Source organism: Echinops telfairi, unplaced genomic scaffold (genome assembly GCF_000313985.2).
Source record: "Echinops telfairi isolate 266 unplaced genomic scaffold, ASM31398v2 ScPeMD7_20;HRSCAF=75, whole genome shotgun sequence".
NCBI classification, from domain to species: domain Eukaryota; kingdom Metazoa; phylum Chordata; class Mammalia; order Afrosoricida; family Tenrecidae; genus Echinops; species Echinops telfairi.
The window spans coordinates 8,464,808-8,480,989 of NW_022103917.1; the positions used below are offsets into that span (position 1 = coordinate 8,464,808).

General features: G+C 43.8%; 1 protein-coding gene across 1 annotated transcript in view; it reads right to left on the reverse strand.

Annotated features, from left to right (window-relative positions):
- Window positions 1–12,161, reverse strand: part of VGLL1 (vestigial like family member 1) — an 18,518-nt gene extending 6,357 nt beyond the window's left edge. The window contains exons 1-4 of the mRNA XM_045288350.1: window positions 11,975–12,161; window positions 3,539–3,768; window positions 3,184–3,442; window positions 45–137 (exon numbers count right to left, since the gene is read on the reverse strand). Of these exons, the coding sequence (XP_045144285.1) occupies window positions 45–137; window positions 3,184–3,442; window positions 3,539–3,768; window positions 11,975–12,161 (769 nt within the window). The remainder of the gene's footprint in view (window positions 1–44; window positions 138–3,183; window positions 3,443–3,538; window positions 3,769–11,974) is intronic.
- Between the last annotated feature and the right edge of the window lie 4,021 nt (window positions 12,162–16,182).

Consider the following 16,182-nt stretch of genomic DNA (forward strand, 5'->3'; position numbering starts at 1 on the left):
CTCATCAGACGGGATCTTCCCGGTATCTGTAGGTGGGTCCTTACAGTGGGAGGGCCCAGGAGGTGGGTCGAAGAACAAGCCTGCTCTTCCAGCGCCCTGAGGATGGTTATGGTGGTCTTCATTTCTGGGAGAAAGACCTAGAATTAGACAAACAAAAGAGAAGAACACACTCAGCATATCTTAAATGGAAAAAAAATTCAATCCTTGAGCTGCAAGCTTGAAAAATTCTATGGACACAATATCGAGGGATGCAGGAATCATCAAGAGAAGTTGGGAAGAATACACAGAATCACTATACCAGACAACGAAAAAGGACTAGGCTGCAAAGGAGCCACTGAAAACTTTATGTGTGAAAGCGTTGAAACAATGTCAGATACTGAAGGCCTGATGACGATGGGCCCCTAGGATCAGAGGGCACTCAAACTGTGACGGAGGAGTGGAATCACCATGGTGACTGGAGTTGGGTAAAGCCTGTGGGAGAGGAGCCTTTGGGACCTTCATTTGCTGATGAGGTACGACTCAAAGTAAGGAGAAACAGAGGCAAAATTCTGCTAATGATCAGAACAGGGCAGGTGCAAAGTATGAATCTAGGAAAATTGGAAGTCATCAGAAAAGAAATGGAGCACATACAGATCAACATCCTAGGCATTGGTGAGGTGAAATGGACTGATATTGGCCATTTTAACTGAAAAATAACAATCCTATGGTTTATTATGCAGGGAATAATACAATCAAGAGGAATGGTGTAGCATTCATTGTCAAGAAAGATATTGCAAAATCAATTATGAAGTACAATACTGTCTGTAATAGGATTATATCTAACCGCTTTCAAAGAAATCCAATCAATTCAACTATTATTCTGATTTATGCACCAATCACAAGAGGTAGTGATTAAGAACTTGAGGCATCTGCCAACAACATCAGTGAGAAATGGATCAAACATGCAATCAAGATGCATTGATATTGTTGGTAATTGTAATACAAAAGTGGGAAACAAAGACAAAGGAAAGGTAGTTACAAGATATGGAACTAGTGATAAAAACAAAACTGGAGATCACATGATAGAATTTTGAAAAACCAATGACTACTTCATAACAAATACATTTTTTTCAACAAGACAACAGGCAACAAAGACTTCCCCAGATGGAATACACAGAAATCAAATGGACTGCATCTGTGGGAGGAGACCATGGAGAACTTCAATATCATCAGCTCAAAGCAGCTCAGGAGCTGACTGTGGAACAGATAGTCAATTGTTCACATGGAAGTTCAGGATGAAGTCAAAGAAAATGAAAATAAATTCAAGAGAGCCAAACCTTGAGTCTATCCACCTGAATTTCAAGAACATCTCAAGAAGAGATTTGACTCATGGAACACAAACAACAGAAGAGCTGATGAGCTATGGGAGGACATCAAGAACATTATTCACAAAGAAAGCAAAAGGTCATTAAAAAGACAGGAAAGAAAGAAAGGATCAAAGTGGATATCTGAAGAGACTCTGAAACTTAATCGTAATGTAGCTAAAGCAAATGGAAGAAATGATGAAGTCAAAGAGCTGAGTAGAAAATTCCAAAGGGCAGCTTGAGAAGACAAAGCCAAATATTATAATGAATATCATTGATATCACATGTAAGTAAAATGTGCAAAGACCTGGAATTAGAAAAGCAAGTGGGAAGAACACACTCAGCATATCTTAAACTGCAAGAACTGAAGTAAAAATTCAAGCCATGAGTTCCAATATTGAAAGATTCTATGGGCAAAATATTTAATGATGCATGAAGCATCAAGAGATGATGTAAAGAATACGCAGAGTCACTGTACCAAAAAGAACTAGTTGACATTCCACCATTTCAGGTGGTAGCATACAAGCAAGAACCAAAGCTGCACTGAAAGCATTAGCCAAAAAGAAGGCTCCAGGAATTGATGGAATACCAACTGAAATATTTCAATAAGCTGATGAAGCAATGGGAGCACTCACTTGTCTGTGCATGGAAATTTGAAAGACAGCTACTTGGCTAACTAACTGTACAAGATCCATATTTGTGCCAATTCCAAAGAAAGGTGATCAACAGAATACTCAAATTATCGAAAAATATCATTGATATCACATGCAAGTAAAATTTTGCCAGAGATCATCCAAAAAAGGTTGCAGCAATGCATTGACAGGGAGCTGCCAAGAACTCAGGCCAGTTTCAGAAGGGGACATGGAACAAGGAATATCATTACTGATGTCAGATGGATCTTGGCTGAAAGCAGAGAAGACCAGAAAGATGTTGAACTTGAAGCATGTGCTGATGAAGATCAAAGATTGGAGCCTCCAACATGGATTGTGACTCAATCTCAAGAAGATCAAAATCCTCACAACTGCACCAATCGGTAACGTTATGCTAAATAGAGAAAAGCTTGAAGTTGTCAAGGATTTTCTTTTGCTTGGATCCACGATCAATTCTCATGGAAGCAGCAGTCAGGAGATCAAAAGATGTGCTGCATTAGGTAAATCTGCTGCCCAAGACCTCTTTAGAGTATCGAAAAGCAAGGATGCTGCTTTGAGCACCAAGGTGCACCTGAGCGAAGCCATGATATTTTCCAGCGCCTCATACACATGTGAAAGTTGGACATTGAATAAGGAAGCATACGGAAGAAGAATGGCTGCATTTGACTTGCAGTGCTGGAGAAGAATATTGAAAGTATCGTGGATTGCTAAAAGGACAAACCAATCTATCTTGGAAGAAGTACGGCCACAGTGCTCCTTGGAGACAAGGATGGCAAAACTTTGTCTTACATACTTTGGACTTACTGTCAGCAGAGACCAGTCCCTGGAGGACATCGTGCTTAGTAAAGGGGAGGATCAACGACAAAGGGGGAGGCCCTCGAGGAAATGAATTGACACGGTGGCTGCAATAGTGGGCTCAAGCCCACGGTTCTGTTGTGTACAGGGTCGCCTATGGGTCAGAGCCGACTTGATAACACCCAACAATGACAACATCCCTGGAACCCATTAGCTATTACATGGTAGATGTCAATGGAGCCTTGAGAAATTACATGGAACGTTTAAGTAGCGCATTCTGGCCCCCAGGATTCCCCGAGTAGCAGCCATTCATCTTGGCCCCATCTCTTGCCAACTAACTCTCCACAAAAACTCATCAGACGGGATCTTCCCGGTATCTGTAGGTGGGTCCTTACAGTGGGAGGGCCCAGGAGGTGGGTCGAAGAACAAGCCTGCTCTTCCAGCGCCCTGAGGATAGTTATGTTGGTCCTCCTTTCTGGCGGATTCCTGAGGACAGCCTGGACATCTTTCTTGTTGGAGGAGACTTAGGAAGGATTCATCCTTCCCATCAGGCTTGGGCTCTGGAACCACGTGGCCACCAGAGAAAGCATGAGGGTAGCCACGCTCTAGGGAGTTGAGGTTGGCCAGCGAAGAGAAATGCCACAGCTCCCTGGGCTGCACAGTGGGAGTGGGAGTGCCAGGGGCAGAGGCAGAGGCAGAGGCAGAGGCAGCGGCAGAGGCAGAGGCAGCGGCAGCGGCAGCGGCAGCAACAGAGGTAGAGGCCGTGGCCGTGGCCGTGGCAGTGGCCGTGGCCGTGGCCGTGGCCGTGGCTGTGGCAATGGAAGTGGGGCCCCGGGTCAGGGACCGTCGGTATAGCTCCATAGCCATGGGACCATACATATTGGAGTTGCGGTTGGCTCCACCACTTGCAAAAGCGGCTTCTGTCTGTAGCTTTCTCCACTGTGAAGGTACACGCCATTGATTGGGAGGCATGCCACTCTCTGGGAAGGAAATATTGAGAAAACATGAAAGATTAGAAGACAACCACAAACCAAATCAAACCAAACTCATTAGCATGGCCCTGATGTCTACTCAAAGTGTCCCTACAGGACAGGGTAGAACTGTCCCTGTGGGTTTCTGAGACTGTAACTCTTGACTGGAGCAGAAGCCTCAGCTGTCTCCCGAAGAGAGGTCTGGGGGGTTTTCACTACTGACTGTGAATGGGTCAGACACCAGGGCTCCTCATTAGCAGGATGTTTATGTATCCATGTATTGTTTGCAAACAGAAGTAGCCCACTTTTGGGTCTGGTTAATTTTTTATCACATCCTTTTTAAAAATCGGCACCCTTTTTGTGCGGGTGACAGCATACACAACAAAGCATACACTAATTTATTTTTACCTGTATCATTAGTGATGTTACTTACGTCCTACAAGTTGTACAACCATTCCCTACTATTAATTTTTAATGTGAAGGAAACAAATGTAGCGAAGGTTAAAAAAAAAAAAGCTTTCATCTTAATCATAACACCCAGAGACCACCATTTTGTATGCACCCTTCCCCTAGGATTTTCTTCTCTCCCTTTGTATACACATTAGTTTCACAACACACACTAGGGGGCTTCAAACCATTCATGGAGATTTTTCTGTTCTCTTTTAATTCCATTTTTCCAGGAACTTTTTTTCGATCATTGAAAGATGGTGACCAGACACCCATAAAAATAGCTAGAGACAAACACAAATTTTTCCCATGGCTGCACATTATTCCATTATTAGGACTAACAGAAAGATGAATTGATTCCCTTGGGTGGTATGAATGATCGGCACATTCAGCTGCTAATGGAAAGGCTGGAGATTTGAGTCCACTCTGAGGCTTGTGTGAAGAAAATCCTGGTGATCTACTGCCAAACCATCAGCCATTGAAGGTTCTCTGGGATAGAGTCTTCCTTTCGCACACATGAGGTATCACCAGGAGTGGGAGAATTGACTCCATAGGAACTGATGTTGTTTGTTTGTTTGTTTTAAGTGTTATGAATATCATATTTACAGGATATTCAGTCGTTTCCATTTAAAAAATGATATTAATAATATGGCAAAGGTAATTTTTGTATGTACATCTTTGTGCCCTGGTCCAATTAATTCCAGCAATTCACATACGTTTTCTAGAAGCAGAATTGTTTGAGCAAAGGTGATCTGCGCTTGGTTGTTGTTCATGCTTTGTTTATTTTATAGCTGGTATTTACATATAACAAATAGGAGACATTTAGGGAACCTTATAGAGTGTAGTTGAGTGTTGCCTGTGTTGGTCACTCACACAACTCTAGGTGTTGAAACCTTGTTTTCAAGGGGATTCTGGCACAGGGATGTTAAGAAACTGGGTCAAGACAGCAAAGCAGAAGAGCCAAGTGCGGATCTGAGCCCTAAGTGATAGGGAGAAAAGTCATTGCTTGGACCTCCCCTTGCAAAAACACAAGGTGCCTGGTCAAGGTAGGGTGTCTCAGCTTATTCTTGCAGAGTCCCCATTGGCTACCTCATGGCCCTGAGGCCTCCTTTCGGGCCGTAGCCACACCTCCAACTGTACCTGTAAGAGGGACTGAATTTGAGCTCTCAAGCAGTCTACTATAGATGGATATTTTTCCCATTTGCAATACCCACCCAGGAAGAAGAGGAGAAGGAGAGAGAGCTCTTCCAGATGGTGCTTAAAGAAAGTCTAGAGCCTCTCACATCTCCAAGCTAATGAAAGCGGAGTCGAGTAGCCATGAAGGAAACAAAGGACAATTCAAGGACTGGAGAGGTTTTCTGGTGCGCTGGCCCCTCAATGTTCAGTTTGACCAGAATTTGAACGGGATTAAAAAAAAATGTCTCAGAGGCCTACCATGTGATAGCAAAGCACCTTCAGCCACCACTCTAGCTTTGCTTGTGACACAGATGATAAAAACAAACTTGGGCCTGCCGCTGCTCCCCCTCACCCTAACCCCTGATGGGCAAAGAGGTTGGGGGCGCATCCTGCCCGTCGTTTTATGTCCTTCACAATGAGTGATGGGCAATGGCTGGCCTCTTCTAATGAAAGCGCCAGCAAGGAAACATTACCTGTGTGGCCCAGAGAGATTAGCTGATTTGGTATAATCCCTGCCCACACTAGCTGTTGAATAAGGGTTTTGCATGTCCTAAGCACTAAACAGCAAGAATGAGTAGCCTCTGATAGACAGGTGAGTTCCACCTGGAGTGGTTTTATAGCTCTCCTATGTCTAGGCTGCTTGAAATATGGAAGACGAGGCCCCAGCTATTTCTTTCCAAGAATTCCCTGCCTAAATGTAAAAAGGTCCCATGTGGTTGTTGAGTGCGCCAAAGCACAGTCTGAATGGGGAGATACTGGTTCAAGGCTCCTGTTGTTAATAACAAGAGTCCCGGCGACACTTCCCTCCGACTCACTTGACCCCCCTAGGTTACCTCTGGAGATGAGGGATGTGAGCAGACTTTTCCACTCCCAACCCACATTCGCCAAAGGAGAAGAACACCCTGGGACCGGCTGGATTTCTACCCTTAGAAGAACACGAAAGACTTTCACCCCTTATACGTTTATCTTCTGGATCCAGACTCTGCCTCTTAATCCCCCTCTTACCTCTAGAAGTCCTAGGTCTGCCCAGGGAGTGCTAGCCCTAAGTTCCCATTCTGCCTCAGGGCTTGAAATTGGCAAGCCACTCCACTGTCACCTAGGCCAACCAAGAAAACCACCCCTATGCGCCTACTTATATACCGACTTATACAGCCACTTACAGCCACTTATACAGACTACCCCTACTGAAATGCTATCCTTGTAAGATGGCTCTGCCTCCCTACTCCTTCCCTACCAGTTTCTGGATAGGATGTAAAGAAAGATAACTGGTACCCAGTGAGGGGGTGGTGCTCAAAATACATTTGTGCAAGCTCCCTTTCCTTACTAGGAAAGGAGATATGAAGTTGTCAATGTGCACAAGTGCTATGAGCAACTAGTCTGACTACATCTATCCCCTGGAGCTCTTCACCCTATAAACCTCAGCATTTCTTCCCCGCTCCCACTTGATTACGGGAGACAGGAGGGGAGGGAGAAGGAGGCGAGACCTTTGACACTAGCTTGGGAAGGCTCCGCGTGCTCAGGTATGTGCCTTCTTGCCTTCTCCCAACCCCTGAGCAATGTGGTCAGGCCTGGGCTGGACTTGGGGGCCTGTGTTGGGGGCAGGATGCACACCAGACTATGTCCCCAGAAATGGAAGTTACTGAAACTTCTTGGGTTACCAAGTCTGAAACTCCCAATGTCCTTTGAAAATGGAAATAATTCAAAGGCACCTTTAACTTCTGTTTTCTTTTCTGAAGTGTGGCCAGTATAAATTTACATGCGTCAATAAAAATCACTTGGATGTGGGAAAAGAAGCCAAGAACCCTGGTTACATTCCCTAGGTACACAGGTCTGTGCATTTGGGCTTTGCATCGGTGGCTTTACTGAGTGCTTAGAAGGCGGCCCAGCCTGGGGATGGGGGCCCATGAATAGGCAGCCTGTTCTCCTGGGCAGGGATTGGCTGTGGATGGGCAGCTAGGTGCTGGTCTGAAAAAGTGTTGACGGTCAAAAATGAAAGACCACTCTATGGATTTCCACCATTTTTTTTTTTTGCAGCTGCACCTATGCCACTTAATATCTCCAGTGAGCAAGCACTGCTGTGGGACGGGTCTTCTTTCATGGGGCCACCTAAGAGAAACCCGATTCCTAACTGAGATAAGAGAGGCCTTGAGGGCAACAACCTTTCCTTCATTTGCACAACCAGTAGACAAACATTTGTCTACCTAGCTATCCCACCCCACACTCGGTGAGGGTGACAACATCCTCCTAGTCAAAGGGCCTGCGAGATTCCCACAGGGAAAATGCCTCTTTCAAGATGACCAGGAGAGAAGAAAGCTGCCTCTCTGTTTGGCCTGGGAAGGGCCTATACATAGGATTCTCCCATACTGCCCAAGTTTCCTTTCGGGCAGAGGCGTTCACCTAAAGACCCAGGGGTCCGAGGAAACAGTACAGTTGGCACACAACAGAATGCTCTGGAAAACCAGTGGCCTACAGGAGAGATCAGCTCCTCTGTGATCCTAACGCTCTCATTGAAGTCCTTGTTTCCACTCTAGTTATCCAAGCCATCACCTGTCTGTTGGTCATACTGTGGTTATCCAAGCCATCACCTGTCTGTTGGTCATACTGTGGTGGCTTGAATGTTGCTCTGATGTTGGATGCTATGCCACCAGTATTTCAAATAAGCGTATGGTCACCCAGGGCAGACAGTCTTCAGCAGAACTTCCAGGTGAAGACTAAGAAGAAAGATCTGGAGATCTACTTCTGAAAGAATCTAATGAAAACCTCTGGACCCCCTCATTGGACAATGGGATGCTGAAAGAGGAACCTCCTTGGTTGGAATTGACACAAAATGCACAGTGACTGCAGCAATGAACTGAAGCCAACCATCAATCTTGAAGATTGGGCAACATCTCATTTTATCTCGTACATCGGGTTGCCACGAGTCAACAGGGTTAACTCCACAGCAGCTAGCAAGGATGGCTCCTCCAGTAACGCCTGTCAAGCTTCCTGGTGCTACAGTGGTGTAGACAGCACACTGCACTCTCTCTCTAGCCAGACCTCATACATAGGTAGCATGCATCAATACTTGGTGATCCAAATCATAACTCCATCCATTAATTCATTCAACTCACACTAATGGAGTGCCTTCCGTGTACCAAGCCGTGTGCTAGGTACTTGGATAGCAGCAATTAACAGCCTGAATGTCAGCTCCCATGGAATTCAGTCAAGAGAAAAGGAGGAGACAAAGAAGGAATCCATGAATATATAGCACTCATATCTGGTGATAACAAAGACTCAGGAGAAAAACATAGAATGGGATCAGAAGACATAGGTGATCGTAGGAGGGCTTCTATTTTTTAAAAATCGGTTATTCATAGTAGGCTTATCTGAAGAGGTGGTGTTCAGATAGGGATGTGAATAAGGAATGGACAGCTACGCAGATATTTGAGGAAAGAGCATTCTAGGGAGAGGGCACTAAGTGCAAAGAACTTAAGGCAAGATTGGACTTGGTGTGTTCTATGGAATGTCCAGGAAACTGTAGTGGACTGAATAAAATGGAAGTAGTAGACTATGATATTGGGCAGTTAACATGTACCCAGATGTGGTTAATGTTCCATGATAGACGTTGGATTTGATTTCACAGAAGATAGGAAGCTATTGAAGGGTTTTGAACATATGAGCGACATGATCTGACTTTCGTCGTAATGGTATCAATATGGTCTCTATGTTGAGATTAGAGAGAAGAGAAGCTAGGGTAGTGAGGCCAACGAGCAAGCTACTGCACTAATGCCTGGGATAGATGATAGCCACAGCCGAAAAAGAAGTGGTCAACTCGTGAATATATTTTGAAGATAGAAATGAGAGAATTTACCAAAATATTGAAATGAGGGTGAAAGATAAATAGAGATGCAAACATTACTCTAAATAATTGGAAGTATACATTTGCCATTTATTGGAGGGAGGAGTTCAAGGAGGGGCAGGTTAGAGAGAAGATTAAGAATGCATTCTGGGACCTAGTTTGTTTGAGATTCCTATTAGACCTAGGAAGTGAAGATATCAAGTTGACAGTTGACGCTACAGATACGGAAATCAGACTGGATTTAAGATCAAGGGACTGGAAAGGATCATCTAAGGAGTGACTTGAGAGAGAGAAGAGTCAGGAGTCCTAGAACCCTGGAACGTTTAGAAGTTGGAAAGAGGAGGAAAATCCGGCAAGTAAGACGTAAAAGGAATAGTAACCAAGGGAGTAGGAGGGAAACCTAGAGATTGTGGTGTACTGAGACTCAAGCGAAGGAAGTACTCAAATGCTGCTGGTCAAATGAGATAAAGACAGAAGGACCATGGCATTTGGAAAATGGGGGTCCTGGCTAACCTTGATAAAAGGATTTCTAAGGAGTGATGAATATGAAACCTTGAGTTAAGTGCATTCATGAGAGCGTGAGGAGAGGGGAAGAAGAGATAGTGCACATAAATAACATTTTTCAGTTTCGCTGCAAAAAGCAGCAGAATTAGGCAATAGGCGAAGAGTTAGTTTTAGCTCAGGGTTTATCAGTGTTATGGATTGAGTTGTGGTCCCAGTAAAAGTCCCAGTTGACGTCCCAAGTCTATGAATGTGACCTCTTTTGAAATAGGTTCTTTCTTTGAAGATGTTATCAGCTAGGTTAACATTAGGTCACACTAGAGTAGGGTGTATCTTAGCCCATATGACTGGTGTCCTTATGAAAAAGAAGATACATTGAGACAAATACATAGAAAGGACACCATGTGGTAGTGCAGCTGTGAGCTATGAAATGCCTAGAGCTAGAAGGGAGATACAGAACAGAATCTCAGAAGGAATCGGCAGGGCTGAGACATTCATTTGGACTTCTACTCTTTAGAATTGCGAAAAAATAAATTTGTGTTCTTTAAAGACACCAAAATTTGTTTTATTTTGTTATAGCAGCTGTAGACAGCTGAAAGAGAGTCGCACAGAGAAAGTGAGGGATCCTGAACTGCTGATCTTACAAGGGAGTGATGATCATGAATCTCAGCCCATGTCTTCAGCAATAAGTACATCAGAGTCTAATAGCCAAAGTTCACATACATGTTCCTGAATGAAGTGCCTGGGAATTTGTATCCTTCTGAGGATCCAGGTAAATCTTCTGAATCCCACATACCTCATTTTTCAGCTCTTAATATATGCCAGTCCCCTAATAACTCAAGATCACAACCACTCCTTCCTATACTCTGATATTCAACACACCGTTGGACATCCTAGTGTCCATTTAAACATAACGTCCTTTTGCATCTGCTACCACTACAGGCTCTCCTACATGTTTGTGTAATTCCTATGGGAAAGGCAAGGCACCTGACTGGAAAAGGAACATCTAGGAGCGGCAATACATTGTGTAAAGGTGAGCACATCAGGCAAACATCAACTCTCTGTCCTGAAACAAAGAGCGGCGCCAGAGGGGTGGTATTTGGAACAAGGTGAGCTTCCTCCCCGGGCAAGTTCCTCCCTTGAAGAGCAAGGCACTCACTCTGCATGTTTGGGAATAGCAGGAATACTTTTTTGGAAGGCGGGGGTGGGGGTGGGGCAGGGTTCTCTTGAAATGTCTTCATATCTGTTACAACCAGCAGAAAATATGACTACCATGATGACTAAAAAAACGAAACAGATGCTATGGAGTCAACTCAGACTCATGGTGGCCCCGTACATTGTGCCGAGTAGAACGGTGCTCTATAAGGTTTTCCGTGACTGGTTTCTCGGTAGTAAATTGCTAAGCCTTTCTGATGATGTGCTTCTGGGTAGATGTGAGTCGTCAGCTTTTTGGCTAACAGGTAAGCACAGCAGCCACTGACACCACCGCCCAGGGAATCCATGATAACGATAGTGAATATATAAAAATAAGAGCAGCCTAGAGTATATTCATCTTTATACCAAAATAGTCATATAGTGCTATATATCTACATATATATAATAGAGGAAAGGGTCTACTAAAGCAGACGTGTCCAGGGTCCATGAAAGCCATATTGCAGTCCTACCGACTTCATTTTGATGACTTCCTTCAAATTTGGATTTTTTTTTTTGTATAGAGTTTGATATAGCTCCTTTGGGTAACTACTTTGAGATGTAAGAAAACTCCTTTGTAAAAAGTACCTAATCCTGTGTGCAGTGGACATCCTGTCCTTATTGGGGTGGGGTGAGGGCTGCCGCAGGACACTTCATCTCTCTCCTTTCAAGCCTGACTTTAATCCACCATCATTTGAGCGGAGCCAGGGAGCACCTACATGGAACCTTCTTCTTCGTTTTATAAATCCTTTCCTATCAGGTCACTAGTACTAAAATAATAGTGCTCACAAGGGTCACAGTGTACAAGGATCAGGTGCATATTGTGTGTTGAACAATGAACCCAATGCTTCACACAATTGAGAACTAACTTGATTAACTTAGTGAATGAATCTGATTAAGCAAATCAATGTTCACATTGCATTTTAAGAAGGAAATGTGACTTTTCACTGCGTGAAATGCCTCTCCCACAGCAACTAGACATGCTTCTAAGTGCGTTAATGAGCTGCTCGGAGTTCCAGCCCAGACAGGCCATCTGGGCCTCTTCCCTTCCAACATACTCACCATTCCTTGCGGTCACATATTGGCTCTGGCTTGAGGGTTTTTTGACATTTCTCAGAGCTCTGGAAAAGTGCTCATCCACGACGCTGCTTATGTCTCCTTGGAAATAGGTGAAAAGGACACAGCGAGAATTCCACTCGGTTTTTATAGGAATCTTTCGTTTCTTGGTTGACTTCTTTGTCTCTTCCATTGTAGGTGATATGGGTGATAGCTGTAGAGTAAATGCAAAATACCATTGTTATACTTTCCCCAAGAGCCTTGGCTATGGGTAGAGTGAACAGCATCTGTAGGGGTCAGTGGTTTGCTCTTATCAATTACAGGCCCTCCCTGGGCCCCACAGAGCCACCAACTCCTGAGTAGTTCCAAGAAGCTCAACTGCTGTGCTGGTCTAAGGATCCGCTACAAACCCTCATTGCTCCAGATAAAGCCATTACTAAAAGGGACTTTCTCTCGTGAATAAGAAGAACTTTCTAGAAACTTAACTAGAATCAAATGATGACGTGGGGAGTGAAAGTGACTAGCAAGGTCAGATAATCTTCTGGGAAGCTATCTTCCTCCAACGTGAATGAGTCTGACATGCAGAAGGGCTAGGACAGAAGGAAGCATGGACACAGGAAACACTGTGAGCAAGTGTTGGGGATAAGTGATGGCGCACGGAGGGGATCAAAATGGATGAGTTAAAACAGAATGTGCGGGGGCGGGGGGCTGGGATGGAGGGGTAAAAATGAGGAGCTGATACCAAGGGCTCAAGTAGAAAGCAAATGTTTTGAGAATGACGATGGCAACAAATGTACAAATGTGCTTGACACAATGGATGGATCATGATGAGTTGTATGAGCCCCCAATAAAATGATTTAAAAAAAAAGAATGTGCGTGAATGGTCGAATGTAAAATTGATCATCTGCTCTGTACACCTGCCTCCAATTCACAATCAAAGGCAAAAAAAGGAGAAAAATATGTATGAATCCAGATGGGCCCAAAACGCCATATACATCCCCCACCAAGATGTGAGTACCCCTGAAACTTTGACAAAGCAGTATAGTAGGCCCTTAGAATGTTCAGTTCTCACAATTATCTCAACTACTTCCATGCAAAAGAATAAAATCCACCCAATTCTCAGACTCATCCAGATGACACACTATTCTATGTATATTGGATTTGCACCCCACGGCCCCATCTTAGAAACGAGCAAGTCCAAACTATATTACTTCTAGGATCTCCAGCAATGTATTATGAAGCAACTGCAGGTCTCCAAAAAAAAATCTTTAATTAGTATATTGTGGCAGAATTGGTGGGAGCTGCTGAAAGATTGTTAAGCTCTATTTATCAGTGCATTCTCAGTAGCTAGACCAGTGCCTGTTCTACAAGATGCAGCTTATAAGGAAGCCATTTGGTGGGAAGCACAGAGCCTTTGTACAGAGTTCTCATCTTTGGAGTCACTCAACCCCAGTCACAGATGGATTCTGTTGTCTGGAGAAGCCTCTCCTAGAGAATCCCCATTCGGCTCCGCCCTGGTTGACAGTCAGGTTAAGCACAACCAGATGCTACCTATAAATGAATCCCCGGTATCCTGATTTCACACAACATAGGAACAATTATTTTTTTAATTGTCAGTTTCTTATAAAATTAAACACATACTTAGCATAGGACCCAACAATCGACTTCTAGGTACTTATACACCACGATAAATGAAACATAAAGACCTGTTATGAATGTTCATAACAGTTGTGTTCATAATAGTGAAACTGGAAACAACTCAAACGTCCATCACCAGGAAAATAAGCAAACTGGTTGTGATCTAGTCATATAATGGGAGACCATTCAGCAAACCAACCAACCAACCAGGACCAACCTATCAATTCATACAGCAACATGGATGAATCTCAAAAACGCTGAACCAAAGAAATCAGGCACAAAAGACCATATATCATATGATTCCATGTATGTGGACCCAAACCAAACTCACAGCCACTAAGTCAATGCCGATGCATAGCGACCCTATATACCAATAATCTATAGGGATCAAAATCAGAATGGCAGCTGCCTGTGGGTGGAGATGGAGTGCCATGAGAGTATCGGGAATGTCCTCCAACTTAAGGAGGGTAAGGAATGTAGACACGTCAGAATTCCTCACAACGTGACTTAAGCTCTGTGAGTGTCACTAGGTTAATTGTTTCTCAATTTAACAAGCAGACACATGAGGTTGTATAAATAAAGGAAAGGTGTTTTATTTTGTTAAGTTGCTATGTGTCACCTCCAACTCACGGTCACATGTGTCAGAGTAGAACTCTAATCCAGATGGTCTTAGTGGTTGAATTTTTGGTAGTACAGTGAACCCTCGTTTATCGCGGTTAATCGGTTCTAGACCCTACCGTGATAAATGAAATTCCGCGAAGTAGGATTCCTTATTTGTAAATCAAATACTGTATTTTCGTAGTTAGAGCATAGAGGACATGAAAAAACACCCTTTAGTCACCATTACACTCGTATTACCCAATTTATTAAACAAAAAAGGGAAAATACAGTAAAACATTTTGGACGTTACAATTATCATTTATTATTTATTATATTATTTATGGCATCAAGCGTGTACAGTATGAGCCAATCAGTGGCAGTAATGACAGAGCATGCACTGTTAGGCAAAAACCACGATAGAGTGAAGCCGCGGAAGTCGAAGCGCGAAGTGGCGAGGGTTCACTGTAAATCATCAGGTCTTTCTTCCAGGATGCCTCAGTGGACTCAAACCTCCAACCTTTTGATTAGCAGTCACAAAGGGGTTGCTATGAGTCAGAATCGACTTGATGACAAGGAGTTTGGTTTGGTGTTAACCATGTGCACCATCAAGGGACAAAGGCGTTAGGCACTATAAAAAAGATAAGGGTGGAGACCAAACTTTTTTTTTAAGCTACAGTTTACAGAATATCCACTATATGCCAGAAGCTATCCATATCTTTTCTCCAATCTTTATAGCCCTCAAAGTAAATATTATTATCCCCATTTTATAGACGAGGCAATTGGGGCTTAAAACTGTCAATGAGTTGATTCCAACTCATAGTGAACCTATACGAGGTTTCAAAGACGATAAATCTTTATGGGCGTAAACAGCTTCATCTTTCTACAGCAAACTGGAGCTTAGAGAAGCGGAGAGAAAAATCAATAGTAAACTGCTTAGGCTACACAACCAAGTAGCGGTAGAGCAGGGATTTGAACTAAGGTGTCTCTGATACCAAAGTCTGTCCTCTTCCCAGCATCCCTTAGGGTTTTCTTTGGCACAGTTCCAGTTTTTCCACCATGTGTGAGGATAATAGTTCCTTCCTCTCTCTGGGCCCCAGCCTTCCCATGTGCTAAATGTGAAGGTTTGGCCTTTGAGCTGCTTGGTGCCTTACTCAAACCTGAAACCAGCCATCTTGTTTCCTATAGGGAATGCTGCAGTTTATCAGTCTACCCCAGAGGCTTTGGGCAGGCTCTATCTGATACTGTGAGGGTTGTGTAGCACCTCAGTAGGACACCTTTCTTACGCTCACCATTGCCAGCGGCCATTACTTTCAGCTGACTAGCTTGGGTTTGACACAGCTTGTAATCAATTTTTGCCATCTCTCCCTGAAGTCACAAGAGAAGGAGCTGGCCGGTATCTTGGGCCTAAAGCAATTCTTAGTTTCCTAGGTAAAAACCAAGAGACTGGGAGCAGGACACGCCCAAGAGACCCAGGTTTTAACCCCATCCATCATTTTGAAGAAATCAGATGGAGGGACAACCAGGGGTCCCACTGAAGGTCCAGAAGAAACTGAAAATACTCTTTGAGCTCTTCACTTCCCCCTCAAACCCTAGGATGTACACTCAAAGGAAAGCTATTGGGGTACTGCTTTAGGTTTGAAATGCACACACACACACACACACACACAAACCACACCAAATTCACCACCATCGGGTCAATGCCGACTTTTAGCGACCCTATAGGACGGGGTAGAACTACCCCTGTGAGTTTCTGAGACCGTGATTCTTAACGGGAGTAGAAAACCCCGTCTTTCTCCCAAAGAGCAGCTAATAAGTTTTAAACAACTGACCTTCGCTTAGCAGCCCAACACCTATCCAATACACCACCAGGGGTCTACAATGATAAATAGAGCTTACAATATTTCAGCAGCTGTCCACCAATGCTGTCACAATATATTATTCTAAACAAGCCTCCATCCCCCCACCCCCCACCCCAT